Below are 16188 nucleotides of genomic sequence, written 5' to 3'. Positions count from 1 at the left end.
ATGGTTTAAAGTCCCTGTTACATACTGAACATTAGTACCTGAGAATTAAAAGCCCCATGGATTAAAGCATATTTCTAACCATACTGTCACTTGGTGTTCATTATGTGCAGTATTATTACATGCAGTATTATGTGCTGTATGTGTATATGTGTGTTGTATGTGTGGATGCCCATTGTATGTGTGGATGTGTGATGTATGGCATATGTTGGGTGTGGTTCATGTGTGGTGTTTATGGTGTGTGTGGTGTTTGTGGGGTATGAGTGGTGTTTGTGTGGTGTGTGATGAATACGGGGTTTGTGTGATGTATGTGTGTTGTATGTGGTGTATGATGTATATGGGGTTTGTGGTGTATGTGTGATGTGTGTGGGTATCTATCTACAATTACTGACATGTATAGCATGACCCTTTAGGATAATGGACAGCTCTCTGGGATTCTTTTGGCTCTGCCTCCTTCCTGTAGCCCGTGGAGGAGCAGAAAGAGCAGAGAAGCTGTCTGTGTTCTGTCATGGGTGAACACTTCTCCCACGTGGAGGCACCTGTCACCGTCCGACCCGTGAGAGACTGGGACTGGCTTACCTGCTGCATCTGAGAGAGGGAAGTGCTGCTCCAGTGGAGATGAGCCCAGCCCGCCTGGCTGAGGACGCCTGTGATCTGATGGCTTCAGTAGTTTCTTAGCTTGGCTTTATGGCAAAATGCAGAATTCTTTTTCTCTCTTATTCTTAATGGCTGAAGTTTACAATTGGGCTTAGACACCTGAACTTGAACTGAACTGCACTGAAACCGACTTCAGTGCACAGTGTGGAGGATTCTGTGGAAATGCCCATGGAGACGATGGGGCTGAGGGGATCTGTGCAGGCAAGATCTAGGCAGGCGGCAGCTGCCCAGAAGGAACAGATGCAGTCCCACACAGACCGCAGACAGATGCCAACCTTCCTGCAGGCGGACGGCTTGGCAGTCTGTCTATACGTTCCCACACAGGGATAAAGACACGCAGACGTCCCAGACAGCCAGATCGCAGTTGAACGCCAATGCTGGCCAAGGCTGCAGTGGGTATTCCTGCATGTGGTTGTGCAGCAGCAGACACTTTCAAGGACACTCATGGTGCAGTAGTGTGTTAACACTGAGACGGTACACAGACTGTACTGGGGACTGGCGGTGAGCTGCAGAAAGGGCCTGGCAAAGTGCAACTTTGACAAGTCCTGACCACCGTGGCAAGGGAGTGACAGATATCCATTTAGGATATGGGGTAGTTTTAGGGTCAGGGTGAACACACACTCACACACACACAAACACACACACACTGGCAGATACAGAGCAAATTCAGTAGCCTTTCAGACCACAGTACAGCTATTGCTCCTGTTCTTTGTCATATGTCTGAAACACTGAAATCTTCATTACCGGTGCAGTTGGCGAGACAGGAGCTCAATGGGAGATCAGACTGGGGAGTGACGGGGAAGGCACACCCTCACGGGTCCTTGTTGAAAGCAGATCATAGAAGAAAACAGGCCCATAATGCCATGTGTGTTCCCACATGCTGAATGGCTTTGATGCAAAAAAAATGCCAGACTTTCAGAAGGAAAGTCCTAATCTTGGAGGGAAATATCTAGATTGCTGAATGTTGTGTGTGAGCCAAATGCACTGGAGAAATCCCAAGGGCTTGGGGGGGTGATAGCAGTGTCAATTGGTGCAGCTGCGTAATATCCAGCAGTGGTTATTATAAAACGATTTTGTGTGTATATGGCAGCAGGTTGGGCTGAGGCCTTTGTGTCTTTAGTGAAGTTCATCACTGCGATACTTAAACAGAGATCTGAACTCCCTCTGGAAATGCTATAAAGCTGACACAACTAGGGCACTTTTGAGCAAGCACCCCCCCCCCCCCCCCCCCCAACACACACACACACACACACACACACACACACACCACAAAACCTTTTATTCAACTTTCGTTACAGCTGAGAGCAGAGGCCACCTTATGGTGTGTTAGTTTCCTCGCCAGTCCAGACTCCACCCCCACACAGTCCAGACTCCACCCCCACACAGGGCACCACCAGCTCCCTGGTGCGGCCTCCACCCAACCCGCCTTGGTCACTACTCAGCACCATCGGGCCCCATCCAAACACATTAGACGCAGTTTCTGCATGATTAAAGGGAGGTTTCACAGTGGCGTCTCGGTGGAGTTGGTGGTGTTTGAACAAAGCCCGCTGAGATAAGGAAGTGGAGATCGGTGAGTCTGTGCTGATGAGCTGTTCCCTTCCCTGGAACAAGAGCAGGTAGATAAATGTAATCACTGTAATAAAACAATACAGCTCTTGGGGCCAGTTCTCCAGATACAGCACTATCAAACTCACTGACTTCTCTGAGAAAGCAGCATTTGAGAGGTGTGAGAAAAGCTCTTTTATCACTTCAGAGGAGTTTAGATGTTCAATAAGGTGTACAGGTTCAACTGGGAACAGTTACTTTAGTATATCACCTCTGAGACACTCTCCAATGCTTTAATATGAACTATTCATACTGCTATAGAAAGAGCTAGATAATATCTGATATGTGGCTTATGAAGCAGGCAGAGAGATGTTTGCAGAATGCACTTGTAATGCTGTGTGACAACAGCAGAGGGCGCTTCCCGCTCTTTGGCTTCTGATCAGCAGTTCAAGCTATTATTTTTTAAGTGTATGGGTTTTCAAGCAAAAAACTACTTATTTATTCTGCTGTATGTGGCTGTGTGAACACATCAGAATTAATGTTCTTATTTCATATTGTAGCATTTCCCGTTATGGATTTAGACACCAGTGTAAACAAACAAACAAAACAAATAACGATACCGGAGAGATTCGAGTTGTTCTGGGCTAAAACCGAACTGCAAAAACTCACCACAAGATGGCACCTGTGATGCAACGTCTTGGCCAAAGTGAACCGCAGTCGTCACATTATCTAATTAAACGTCTGAGCTTTAAGTGACAGGCATGGTTATCAGATGCATTTACAAGACGCAGAATGATTTTTTAAAATGCCAGAGCTAATGAGATATGCATATTACGGTCGCGTGACGTTCGGGAAAGAACTCGAAACACAACAATCGATCCCTCATCTGGCACGTCTGCTTACAAGGGGGAGATTACACACGCGTCTGTAATCAGAAACAAAAGAAAGGTCCATCTAAACAGGTATCTGTATACAACAGTACTGCAATATTTAGCCCCAACCCTATTCTAAGCAGACTAAGCAGTTGACTATATGAGACCAAGATTCACTCCATCCAGATATCTGATTTGTTTATCTTAATAAAACAGGACAGCTCCAAATCCATGTAACCCAAAGACTGGATTGCTTTGTGTGCTGGGCAAACAGGGGTGGGGGATTAACATTTAAGTGACCCGAATCATATTCTGCTGACTGGTCATCATAAGCTTACCAATCTCATAAGCGCTAATCTGTTATAGCTCTGCAGTATCCCTAGCTAGTCACTCCACAAAGCAGTCGGACAGAAGGAGACATGAATGGTACGGAGGGTGCCGACTTCTACGTGCCCGTGTCCAACGCGTCAGGCTTGGTCCGCAGCCCGTATGAGCAGCCGCAGTACTACCTGGCCGAGCCGTGGGCGTTCGGCCTCATTGCCGCCTACACCTGCTTCCTCGTGGCAGCGGCCGTCTGCGCCAACCTCCTCGCGCTCCGCGTCACCGTGGAGCACGAGGAACTGCGCACGCCCGTCAACTACATCCTGCTGAACCTCGCCGTGGGCAACTTGGCCGCGGCGGCATGCGGATACCCGGCCGCCGCGCTCGCCGCCCTCGGGGGATACTTCTACCTCGGCCAGGCGGGATGCAACTTCGAGGGCTTCTACTGCACACTGGGCGGGCAGGTGTCGCTCTGGTCACTGACCGCCATGGCGTGTGAGCGGGCGGCCGCGGCACGCTGGCCCGCGGCGAAGCGTCGTTTCCGCCGCCGGCTGGCCGTGGGCGGAGTGGGCGTGGCCTGGCTCATGGCCTTCTCGGCCGCGCTGCCGCCGCTGCTCGAGTTCTCACGCTACATACCCGAGGGCCTCCAGTGCTCGTGCGGCGTGGACATCTACACCATCAAGCCCGGCCTGGAGAATGAGGCCTACACCATCTACCTGTTCACCGTGCACCTGGCCGTTCCGCTGAGCGTCCTCGTGTTCTGCCTGGGCCTGGCGCTGTCCGGCCCACCGGCGCAGGCGGAGGAGCGAGAGGTGACCCGCATGGCACTGGCCCTCAGTGCCGCCTTCCTTATCTGCTGGACGCCCTACGCTGCCATGACCTGGCACGTCTTCACGCACCACGGTGACGCCTTCAGTCCTGCCGCCATGACAGCCACGGCCTTTCTGGCCAAGAGCTCGGTGCTCTGGGACCCGCTGATCTGCATCGGCGTGTGCAAGCGCTTCCGCAAGTGCACCGGGCGAACTGTGCACAAGCTGCGCACGGGGGAGGAGCTTGAGGAAGATGGCTGCTCCGCCTCCGTGAGTCCCGCCTGAGCTGGTGTCCAGAAACATGTGTGACCCTGGCTATGAGCCATAGCCACACAAGCTACACTTCACCAAAGCTGCCTACACCCCTGCAAAGAGACATTCATAACACGCAACCCTACCATGACAACACTGGATTGCAATGTCCAGGTCATGTTATGATGTGGTTAGAGTATTAGTATGCTTTTTTGTTTGTAAATATGCATTCTCAACCGTTTTCATTCATTATCAGGTTACCGATTTTTGTTAATGATGTGATATTGAAAAAAGGTCCTAATAATTGTGCAGTAACTTGTACGTAATCCACTGGTGCGACAATGCAAGCTCATTAACAGCTTCTGCGATGCTGTCTGCATGGTTTCATTAGTGCATTATTGTCTTCTGCTGCTGTCCTGAGCATTCTTGAGGTCATCCTGTGTAAGAAGATAACATTAATCTGGGCCCTCAGCTCCCAGCTGTGGATCTGAATAGCATAATACAGGGCAGGGCAATCCAGAACGGATTAAAAATGCTTAATGCATGTCACGACATTTCAACAGGATTTTTGAAACATTCGTTTTTTCTAAACTGTCTTGCTGCTTTGTTAGCTTTTGTCTCTACCACAACCAATTTTTTTACCATGCAATCCATTGTGTTCTTTTTATAATTCATTGACTCCCTGCTACAGCTTAATTATATTTTTCTGTATAGCACAAATGTGCTTTCGAGAGGCCCTTGTCATTGATACGAAGCTTCTCAGGCAGACAGCCTGGTCTACTTTTAAAATTAAAAGCCAACTGCATCCATTTAACACTCAACAGGTGATGTGCTTTGGCAAATCTTGAAAAACAGCATAGAAACATTTATTTTCATGGCAAAATAATTGTTTTCCCTCCTTACATAAAAATGAGAATAGGGAGAAATGTAGGGATACGTTTAGTCTATCCAGGCTGATGCTTAAAACTTTCAGTATTTTTGTTTTTATTATAATTGAAGGTAAAAGGTACAGCATTGCCCGTTTCTATCATTTCCTCTTAGGCCATTTAATCATTTTATCAATGAGGAGAGAAACCGACCATTACTATGACTGAACAGGTTACTGCAAAAGCGTAGTCCTTACAAACCACATTACTGCGAGAATGCTGTTACTGAGAAATATTATAATGTACTGAATATTTACTGCTTTTTTTTACAGTTTTGTCATGGAAACAAATACCCATATAAGTGTGGTAAGGTGAAATGATGATCAGGTTGCTATAGCAACCACCACTCTTTTTTTCTCTACACACTACACATCTCACAGGTTTAAAATCTTCACTTACTCCAGAGAGAGGCGCGGCTGACGGGTATGTAGATAGCTTGAAAGCAAAGTGCAGCGAGGGGGGAACTGTGTTAAGCACGTACTATTAACTAACTCCAAGTCTGGGAAGCACACTGGTAGCACATCACAGACTCCACAAGGTGTCCTGTAGAGTCCAGAGACCAGGGTTAAGCAGACCCTCTTATCTTTTGCGCCTAATTAATGTGTTCCTAGTCTGGATTTCAGTTTGAGGCGTGTATTGATTAGACAATAGTAATCATTCACTCGACCAGGAGGCGTGTGGCTACAGGCTACAGGTGCTGGAGGTCACATGCCAAACTTCACCAGAGTCTTCCTGGACCTAGAAATCTGAATGGGAAAATTCACTTGTTGACTTTCTTCCAGTTCCATCATGTCTGATTTTAATGAAAGTATACAGCATTGTGTGTGTTTACTGCATGTGACCATATGTTGCATATGGATTAAATGTCTTTAGTGTATAGCACATTACGGAAAGGAGGTAGTGTATTTAGCAATGTGGTAGGAACTGATGCTGATTTTTTAAATGGGGAAATTAGAATGGAAATATTTATGAAACAATAAAGCCAGTTCATTGGTCACTACTCCTTCATTACATAATTGTACCTGTTATGACACCACAGGCCCAAGACTGAAAGTCCACATTACAGAGAGACCAATATATTCCTGTTTCATGGATTCAATATTGACGTCCTGCCTATTCCGTCACGTGACTCAGAATAACGTATGAAGCACTGCACTTTCATTACATTACCATTAATGACTAGACTCTCTTTTGAGGTCTCATGCTTTGAGATTTTATAGGAACGTTCTGCATTACCTCATGTGTGTGTCCATAATGATATGGCCAACGTTAAATCTAACATGGAGGTTAGGTTAATTCGCTGTGCCTGTAAGTTGTCCTGGTTGGTGTGAATGTGTGTCTGTGTGCTCAGTGGTGGATGACGCTCTGCCATGCCCTGTCTCCCCTCCCTGCACCCGATTCAGATGAGACTACTCTGTGCGTGATTGGCTGCCCCTTTTCATCGGCATGTGATTGGATATAAAACTTGCGTATGCTAATTGTAAAGTGACCTTGAGTTCCTTGAAAGGTGCTATATAAATATAGCTTCATTCATATAAGCTCCTTTGAGTCCCAGGGAACAGAAACAAGGAGGCTGTGCAGGTTGTATAAATTGGTATGTAGATGCATAGGGTAAGCTGCTGCAAAGCTATGCAGTATGCTTAGAGCTTCAAGGCACAAAATTGATGCTCCTCCCACCCTCCCCACTCCGCACACAAAGAGAAATGTTCTCGTCTACCCATGACGATTCACTTCTGCTCCGCCAAAGACAACGGGAGGAACGGTCGTCAGTGTCAGTGGCCGCGCGACGTTCCAATCTCCTTTGCACTTTGACGACGCTGTTTAGCGCGAGTCTTATTAACTCGGCGGCCCCAGATGCATCAAGGAGCGCGTATTCATGACTGACGTCTAATTTATTGTTGGCCATCAGCGAGGAGACGCTGAAAGCCTGTGCTCTTTCATTTATTAAAGTCCACTGAAAGGCACTTTCTGCAATTTGACTCATCCACTTGAGTGGTTTATTACCTGAGGAGACAGCTCCCCTTCGAAGAGTAGACGCCAGCAACCCGAAATAACAGCCAGAGAAGCTAGCATTTTGCTGCCTAAATAAAGATCTAGCTCTCCTAACACTTAACTAATGCTAAAAAAAACATCATTAGCATTTTGCAAATAGACTCATAGTAACTGCAGTTGAATTACATCACGCAGTATGCCAATGATCTCGGTTAATAGCTACTAAGTGCTGAGGCCTGCACCTCACATTAGGGATAGTTATGTTGCTGTAACATAAGCTAGCTAAATAGCAATTACCCACATTTGCAGTAATTTGTAATGAGCACAAGCTGATAAAACAGGAGGATCTGATTTGATACAATAAGCATTTTTAAAAAACAGCTACTTATTGGAAAAGTGTTTCTGCAAACTTCGTCGATTGGAGTTGAAACACCGATTCTCAGGAGGGTCGGAGGAGGGTCTCGGAATACTTCCGTGTCCAGATCCCAACATTTGGTGCTACACTTCTGAGAAAAATGACGATACTTAAATGATTTGTGAGAGTTCCTATTCATGCCTCCAGAGAAAACTGATGACATTATGTGTGACATCATGTAACTTTAGAAGTACACCAGCATCGGAAGAGAAGACGTACAGATAACATTAGGGTATATCCCCATGGATGACGTTTCAGATAACGGTAGGGTATATCCCCATGGATGACGTACAGATAATGGTAGGGTATATCCCCATGAAAGACGTTTCAGATAATGGTAGGGTATATCCCCATGGATGACGTTTCAGATAATGGTAGGGTATATCCCCATGGATGACGTTTCAGATAACAGTAGGGTATATCCCCATGGATGACGTTTCAGATAACGGTAGGGTATATCCCCATGGATGACGTACAGATAACGGTAGGGTATATCCCCATGGATGACGTACAGATAACGGTAGGGTATATCCCCATGAATGACATTTCCACTTCAGGGTGGCAGAAGTAGTACATTTCACTTAAGTCACCGACAAGAGTCATAATGCAGCGTCCATTAAACACATTCATGACACGGACCATTCCTGAACCAGCACCATCTTTGAGACCCAGTACATTTACCTGTCTATTCTAATATAAGAACTCTCTCCTGTTTCCAAAGTCTTATTCATTAGGCATAAACTACTCCACAATCAGCATTCTTGCATTCAGCAAACGCCAGTTCTCCTTTCTCACTCTCCTTGTCCTGTCATTCTCTTTCTCTCGGAAAATGGACTGCTCTTTGCTATTCACCAGCTAACCCCAGAGAGAGACAGGCACCCCACCAGATTTTTAAGAGATTCTCCTCCGTGGTTTGACTACTGAATGTCTCTCTCCTTCCACTATTGAACCTGATCGGAGATGAAGTTGTCCTCTTCAAAAACAGTTTTTGCAGCCTTGCAGAAGAACTCTGCATTAACGCAGTTTCCACCTCCCACCCACACACACTTTCTTTCTCTCTCACACACACACACACACACACACACACACACACACACACACACACACACACACACACACAGTCTGAACATGGCGCTGCTGTTCCGTTAAAGCTCAAGGTTGCGTCTCATTCTTCCGTCCTTCCCATCGTCTGTCCGTCCGCCTTCCCACTCATTCTCCCTCCCTCGTTCTTTCCTTCTCTGTACGCCCTTCACTTTGTAGAATTAAGACAATCAAAACAATGTATATATATATTATTTTTATTTCACATTATCATCATAATTTTACCTTCATTTTCCCTCCATTCTCGTAAAATGATCACCTCTGAATCTACATGTACTGCAAACTGTCAAAAATATACAAATGGATGCAGACTTGTGCTATACTCTGGTCAAATGTTTAAAAAACACTGGCACCGAGGGAGACAGGAAAAAATAACAGAAAAAAGAAGGAAAAAGAAAACCCACTGAAAGTGTGAAGACATGCACAGCAAATGTCAGCACCAGGTGAAGAAAGTGCTTATGGCATGGATGTTCTCTGAAACAAAAGTTATACTATAGGCAAGATTTATGGACAACAGTTCAAAAGGCTGCCCTTTATAAAAGAAAAACCATCATGGGCGGGACTATTAGGCACATAATTGTTTTTTTATACATAGGTATCGATATCTGGTAGGTGTAGAACTGTTATTTGTAGAAAAAGAAACAAGACAAAAAAAGATAAACATTTCCTGGAACGTACAATAAAAACCATTCTTCCACTGTTTGTTACAAGTCATCAAGGAATCTCCGTTTAAGAAAATGCAGGAATGTCAGATCCGTTGCTTACTATCCAGGGGGTGTTTGCTTGGTCCTCAGATCAAGGGCTTGAGTGGAGAGGGAGGAGTGGGCTGTTCTGGGCCCGCTCGTTCAGATGCTGAGATCTTTGGAATTTTCTTTGTAGGCCTTCTTTCTGGACTCGGGAAGTGTGCTGTTCGTTTTGCCATCATTTGCTTTGAATCTGCTGTAGTAATCCCTTAGTCGGTCTCCGTCGTCATCATCCCAGTCCTCCTCGTCTCTGGCGGGTGACACGTCTCGGCCGAGACTCCTGGTCCTGTAGGCGGCAAGCCCTGGAGAGTCTGTCCCAGACAACCGGTCTCTCCTCTCGGGAGAGCGGCCCCTCAGCAGGGAGTTGTACTTCTGGAAGGCGGCGACCGAGTCAGGGGTCCTGACCTGGGGGAGGCTCTGTTCCTGAAGAGCCCCTCTCAGCAGACTATCCCCATGGTATGTCTGCTTCATGGATAAAAGATCAGGGAAGCTGTTAGACGACTCTCTGGGTAGGGTGAAATTTTGGTTTAGACGATCGTATGAATGTCGGGGAAGGTCGTCATCATGATTGAGACGGTTTAACCGGTCGTAGGACTGTCGTGGGAGGAGGGTGTCACGATCTATCCCATCATAGGACTGCCGTGGCAGGAAGCTGTCACGGTCTAACCGGTTGTAGGACTGTCGTGGCAGAAAATCGTCATGGTCTACAGGGTCGTACGACAGCTGCGGAAGGGAGCTCTCCCGGTTCAGCCGGTCCAAGGCGGGCATCTCCCTCAGCGCGCTGTCTAATCGAGACGGAGGCTCGGGAGGAGGCGGCTCCTTCAGGACCACGTCCTCGTCCGACTGGACCTTGCCATTGAGAGGTGTGGAAAGGGAATGCTTGGAAGGCCTCCCAGGCGACCGGTGCCTGGATCGGTGTGGGGACCTCCGCCGATGTGGTGAGCTGTGTCGGTGTCTGGAGCGGTACGGCGATCGGTGCCTGTGCGGCGAGGAGTGGTGGTGGCGGTGGTGATGTCTCTCGGGCGAACGTCCCCGCCGATGACCGTAGCGGCTGTCCAGGGTGTTCTCGGCGCTCCTGGCCCTGCGCCTCCTGTCCGGTGAGCGGTGCCTGCTGCGGTGTGTGTGGTGAGTGTGGTGAGTGTGATGAGTGTGGTGCGTGTGGTGCACGTCATCCCTGCCGGACCTCCTGTCGCCCTTCTTCCTGCCCTGCCTCGGGTCTGCGTTGCTGTCCCTGCTGTGGCGCTTGCCCTTGCTGTCCGGGGAGCGGTGTCTGTGGTTGGAATGGAGGTGGTCGGAGCGGCGGGCGGGCTCGCGGTGGCCGGGCTCGCGGTGGCCCGACTCTCGCGTCCTTTTACTGTCCTCATGGCGGGATGGATTATGGAGGTCGGGTGGAGAGCTGGAAACCAGAGGCGAGTGGGACTGGCTGTTGGGAGGTGCTGCGTTCACTTCCGAAACAGTTTGAGCCCCGACGGGGCCGTTGATGTCGTTGTTGTCGTCTGGAAAATACACAAGTAATTATGGATAATAAAAACAAACACGAATCCCAGGTAGTTTCTTTCAGTGCGGCTTGTGTCTCCAAAAACACTTAGCAAGGTATAGAACGAGAACCACTGTAGATTCAACCCTACACTTCTGGAATACCAAGCTGTTTATTAGCTATGCTTCTGTACTTGAAGACCCACTTCACTGGCTATGGCAAAGATCAGTTTTGAAAGGACAAGACTGTACAGTCTGTGCTCTGGTTAGTGCTGGGTGGAGTGGAGCATGTTTCTTGGTTCTAGCACACCTTCCCTGGTTCTAGCTCACATGAGAGATATTGTTCATGTTTCTAAAACCTTATGAATTATTTTAGCATGTGCTAATTGCTTTAGCTTGTCTGCCCTTAAATCTAATTTAAGGGAAAAGATGATGAAGTATTAATAACTGTAAGCCAAAAGCAATGTTTCTATGAGTGGTGGTGATTCAGCCAGAGAAGATATGAAACGAGTGGTAAACAGTTTTATGAATTTAGAAATGAATTCTATTGAAAACCCTGAGGCTAAAAATAAATAAGTCTTTAAACAGCTCCATCTGACTGAGATAATATCTTCAACGTTGCTGAAAGCATACGTAATGAATGAGCACACTTTTGTCCGGGGGGAGAGGGTTGATATTTGTACTTGTCCACAGCTCAGAAAGGTTTTTCTAAACTTTGCTTTGATGAATGCATGCATAAGAATTTACTACAGGGACAGATTTCCAAACAGGCTGAGTGATCATGTTCATATAAAACTTCCAAGCAGGTAGGTTCCTATATAATATTTTGCTGCACAAATTTGAGCTTTTGCAAACACCAAGCTAAAAATGCCATGCTAACCATACTTTTAAGGAAGTTCATGATTCTGTATGTATTAATGGCATTATTTAAACATTGAAATTACTAACACACACACACACACACACACACACACACACACACACACACGGACAGTGACCTTTCTTGAATGTGTAGGCACAGTTACAGTTCAGACAGGGGAAGCAAGATGGATGAATCCATCCCATTGGGACAGTATGACAGGAGCGACAGCAGCAAGGCATTGTGGGTAAATGGGTTCAACCGCATGGTTGCGAAATGGTGCTGGCGGTGGAGACCGGCTGGGACTACGACGGCACGGCACAGCACAGCAAGGCACGTGGCAGATACAAACCGTGTTCTGGTTCTGGTAGAAACCAGGGTCCCCTGCCTTTTCCTTTCTCCCGCCGGCTGAGGCTTGGGAAGCAACCATCGCTGAGATGGTGGCGAGTAAGGGTGGGGTAAAGGAGAGGGGAGACCGGAACAACAGAGGAGTGCAGACGTAAACCCAAACAAGAGAGGAGAGAGAAAGAAGCACAACCTTTAGAACCCTGTATCGAGACAGCGATGGCATGAGAGTGGAGGTGTGATGTAAAAGGTGTTTATTCGTTCTATTCGTCAAAGACAGATTGTCCATAAAATACCCTCACCCACGAGTGGAAAATAAACCTTAAAAAGAGACAGATCTGGACACCACATAAGCACCGACAGCATATAGACCCTAGAACCGTAGACACCGTGAGACAAGGATGCACACGTGTGCGTGCTCACACACACATATACGTGAACACACAATGGCGAATAAAGCAATTAACACCGCAAACAGAAACTGGCAGAATGTGGAAGAATGTGAAAGAAAATTACAGTACAAAAATGGTACAAAAATATACAACTTCACAGAGTCATCATATTTACAAACAAAGAAAACAAACACGTCACATTCCAAACATGAAAGAGGGAAAAATGCCTAAAAATAACACCAATTAACATATCGGGACAGGTTCAATGAAATCATCCATAAATATTATGGAAAACAAAGTTTCAAACATTTCACTGAAGACATCATGTAGCAATAGACGTTTCAGTGTTCAGGGAGCTGGATTGTGGCTGCAGCCGTGGTCCGAGTGCGACACTACGGTCAGCGTGTACGAGGAAGACCGGAGCGGACGTGCTGGGGGAGCCTGTCGGGTCGCACCGCCACGGTTATGTGTGGTGAGCTCCGAGTCTGGGCCTGCTACGACATCGAGACATTTCCCCATCGAAAGGGTTCAAGGTCCTAGACTGCCATCAAGGCTCTTAGTGTCTTCTCAGCAGTGTACATTCAGCTTCAATAAATAGCATAAATATGTTTACTTACACCCCACGGACTCTATAGCGTCACCCAAGAAGGCATAAAGGAGTTTGTCAAGTTTGCTTTTTTTAAATAATTCTATCATAAAATATATCACTCCATGAGGGCACTGAAGTAATAAACCAGTAATCCAGTTGCAGGTTTGGAAACAGTCTTCCTACATCCTGTCAGTCACTCTTTGTTTTCTTTTGTGTTCAAGCTTAGCAGTTAAAAAGCATGTTCCCAATATACACAACCACTACCCAAAAAAGAAACCAAAAAAAAAAAAATTAAAGGCTTCAGGAACTACATTTCCCAGTGTCCCCTGCTAGAATAGCATGTTGTACAGAAGCAAAGAGGTGGGCAAAGGCAACAGGAAGGAGGCCCATCACCAAGTAGCAGGAGGCCGGGAGAGAGGGCTGACGCGCAGAAGGATGGAGGTGATGGCATCACCCCCGAGGCCTGGGTGGCTCCATCAGGGGCTGAAGACAGGGGAGAAAGGGATGTTTTCGTAGATGGACCCACCATATTCAGGCACGGAGCCGTCACCCCTCTTCAGGACGAGGTGGACCGTCCGGCCGCCGCTTTTGATCAGCTCAATGGCGCGGGCATGCTTCATGCCTTTGGTACTCTCACCGTTAATCTTCAAAATCTCGTCCCCTACCTGGGAGACAGCGACAGGAAAAGGTCAAGACAGATGAATTAAACAAGGTTGTGAGGAAAAGTCCACACAAATCAACTGCAGATCAAACAGATGCCTTCACATTTCCAGTCAACACAGCGTAGAGGCGAGGTTTAGATGAAAGAAGCTCTGGGAACAGAACAGGACGGAGGAGATGGAGGATGGTGAAGGTGTTTCTCTTCCATTTCCCACTGCCTCTGGTAATCTCAGTTTGGGCCTCTCCGACAGATGCACTGCTGCTCCTGCCATGTTCCTGCTCTGCTCCCCAGAGCCGGCGTGCTCCCAGCAGTCCACATATGCCGGCTGAGGCTACTACATCCAGCTGGTGAGCGAACAGGAGCCACTACTATCACTCTCACTTGCCCTTCCGGTGACCCATGACAAAACTAGAGGCACAGGAAGATCTTCCATGAGCCATTGCAACTGGGTGGCATTATTTCTTCTCTGAGAGAAAGGCACCTGAAAGCTGCCCTGATAGCAGCTGGAAGCTGATCCAGATTACGCTAAACGACAGAGGGGATCAGGAACTCTGCTGATCTATTCTGACGTGCGATCAGTTTTCTCCCATGTCATGTTGAGAAAACCAACAAACATCTCCTGCATCTCCCACCTGCACCCAAAGGCCGGCCCCATTCTGCCCCATTCTGCCCCAGTCTGCTCAGCCAGCTCACGGACGCAGGCAGGAAGGTCTAAAGCGCACGTCTGCATGAACTCCTTCAGGTGCTCTTAGGTTTCTCTGTTCCTCTGATTATGTTCCTCTATAAATGATTAATTACTAGAAATTTCACATCGAACTAAATATTTTTATTATTTTACTGGGAAATTGCAGTGATCATGAGCGAAATGTATTCAATTATATTTATGTATGTAAATGCTTATTCTTGGCTGGAGATTTCTGAAGACAAAGCGATACTTTATTGATCTTGCAAAATTAGTTTTTTTTTTAAGCCAGTGATCAAAATGATGATCGATTGTCAGGTCAACAGACAGGTCAGGTCTGATTAGGGGGTGTGTTTTAAGGTCTTAAAGGAATTTATGGATTATAAGGGGTCAGAAGCAGTAATCAATAATCAATATTAAGTGATTAAAAAGCAGGTTCAGCTTTTGTGGACCTGGATGCAGTAATGGATAGGCTTGAATGATTGTGTGTGCATGTGTCTACTGAGATGGAGGGGGCGGGGCCATGGGTGGGGCCATGGGCGGGGCCAGGGGCGGGGCCTACCTTCATCTTGCCATTGCGCACTGCTGCTCCCTCCTCAGCCAGGCGCAGCACGTACAGGTCCATGTTGTACTCGTGCCCCCCACGCAGGCTGAAGCCAAAGCCTTTACTGTCCCTCTCCAGATCCACGTGGTACAACTCCGCATCCTGCTGCGGCTGCTGCTCACACACACACACACACACACACACACACACACACACACACACACAAACACAAACACACACACTTATGTATGCACTCACAAGACTACATGTGCATGGACACACAGCAAAGCACAGCTCTGCAGCCCAAGATCAGCCAGCCCTCTGGGGCAGGTTTCCCCATTTTCCTTCTCTCCTGCTCCGTTTCAGACCGGGCTCTGGTTTCCAGAGAAGCAGAACCACATTCACCCGCAAGAGAGGCAAAGTCGCCCACGTAGCGGGCAGGAGAGGGCGGCAGTGGCGGGCAGGAGAGGGCGGCAGTGGCGGGGGAGGAGGGGGCGGCAGTGGCGGGGGAGGAGGGGGGGGGGCAGTGGCGGGGGAGGAGGGGGCGGCAGTGGCGGGGGAGGAGGGGGGGGGCAGTGGCGGGGGAGGAGGGGGGGGGCAGTGGCGGGGGAGGAGGGGGCGGCAGTGGCGGGGGAGGAGGGGGGGGGCAGTGGCGGGGGAGGAGGGGGGCGGCAGTGGCGGGGCAGGAGAGGGCGGCAGTGGCGGGGGAGGAGGGGGGGGGCAGTGGCGGGGGAGGAGGGGGGGGGCAGTGGCGGGGGAGGAGGGGGCGGCAGTGGCGGGGGAGGAGGGGGGGGGCAGTGGCGGGGGAGGAGGGGGCGGCAGTGGCGGGGGAGGAGGGGGGGGGGCAGTGGCGGGGGAGGAGAGGGCGGCAGTGGCGGGGGAGGAGAGGGCGGCAGTGGCGGGGCAGGAGAGGGCGGCAGTGGCGGGGGAGGAGGGGGGGGGGCAGTGGCGGGGGAGGAGGGGGCGGCAGTGGCGGGGCAGGAGAGGGCGGCAGTGGCGGGGGAGGAGGG

The 16188-nt window shown here is 48.5% G+C and overlaps 2 protein-coding genes across 13 annotated transcripts in view; one reads left to right on the top strand and one right to left on the bottom strand.

Annotated features, from left to right (window-relative positions):
* The first annotated feature begins 3330 nt into the window (after positions 1 to 3330).
* Positions 3331 to 6270, top strand: LOC143490773 (blue-sensitive opsin-like). The gene has a single exon (XM_076989230.1). It carries the CDS (start codon positions 3491 to 3493, stop codon positions 4484 to 4486), a length of 996 nt encoding a protein of 331 aa, XP_076845345.1. The 5' UTR covers positions 3331 to 3490; the 3' UTR covers positions 4487 to 6270.
* Positions 6271 to 9079: 2809 nt separating this feature from the next.
* The window catches only part of magi1b (membrane associated guanylate kinase, WW and PDZ domain containing 1b), a 96445-nt gene continuing 89336 nt past the window's right edge, over positions 9080 to 16188 (bottom strand). For 10 of the 12 annotated variants that reach the window (XM_076989157.1, XM_076989164.1, XM_076989167.1 and 7 more), the window contains 3 exons: positions 15197 to 15352; positions 13818 to 13956; positions 9080 to 11126 (listed from right to left, as the gene is read on the bottom strand). In XM_076989157.1, coding sequence (XP_076845272.1) covers positions 9733 to 11126; positions 13818 to 13956; positions 15197 to 15352 — 1689 coding nt within the window. In that variant the 3' untranslated portion in view covers positions 9080 to 9732. Of the gene's footprint in view, positions 11127 to 12317; positions 12398 to 12547; positions 13957 to 15196; positions 15353 to 16188 lie in introns of those variants that run through there. The other 2 variants (XM_076989166.1, XM_076989168.1) reach the window with 2 other exon arrangements.

The sequence above is a fragment of the Brachyhypopomus gauderio genome, unplaced genomic scaffold (assembly GCF_052324685.1).
Source record: "Brachyhypopomus gauderio isolate BG-103 unplaced genomic scaffold, BGAUD_0.2 sc66, whole genome shotgun sequence".
Lineage (NCBI taxonomy): Eukaryota > Metazoa > Chordata > Actinopteri > Gymnotiformes > Hypopomidae > Brachyhypopomus > Brachyhypopomus gauderio.
This window is presented reverse-complemented; position numbering and strand designations above follow the sequence as displayed.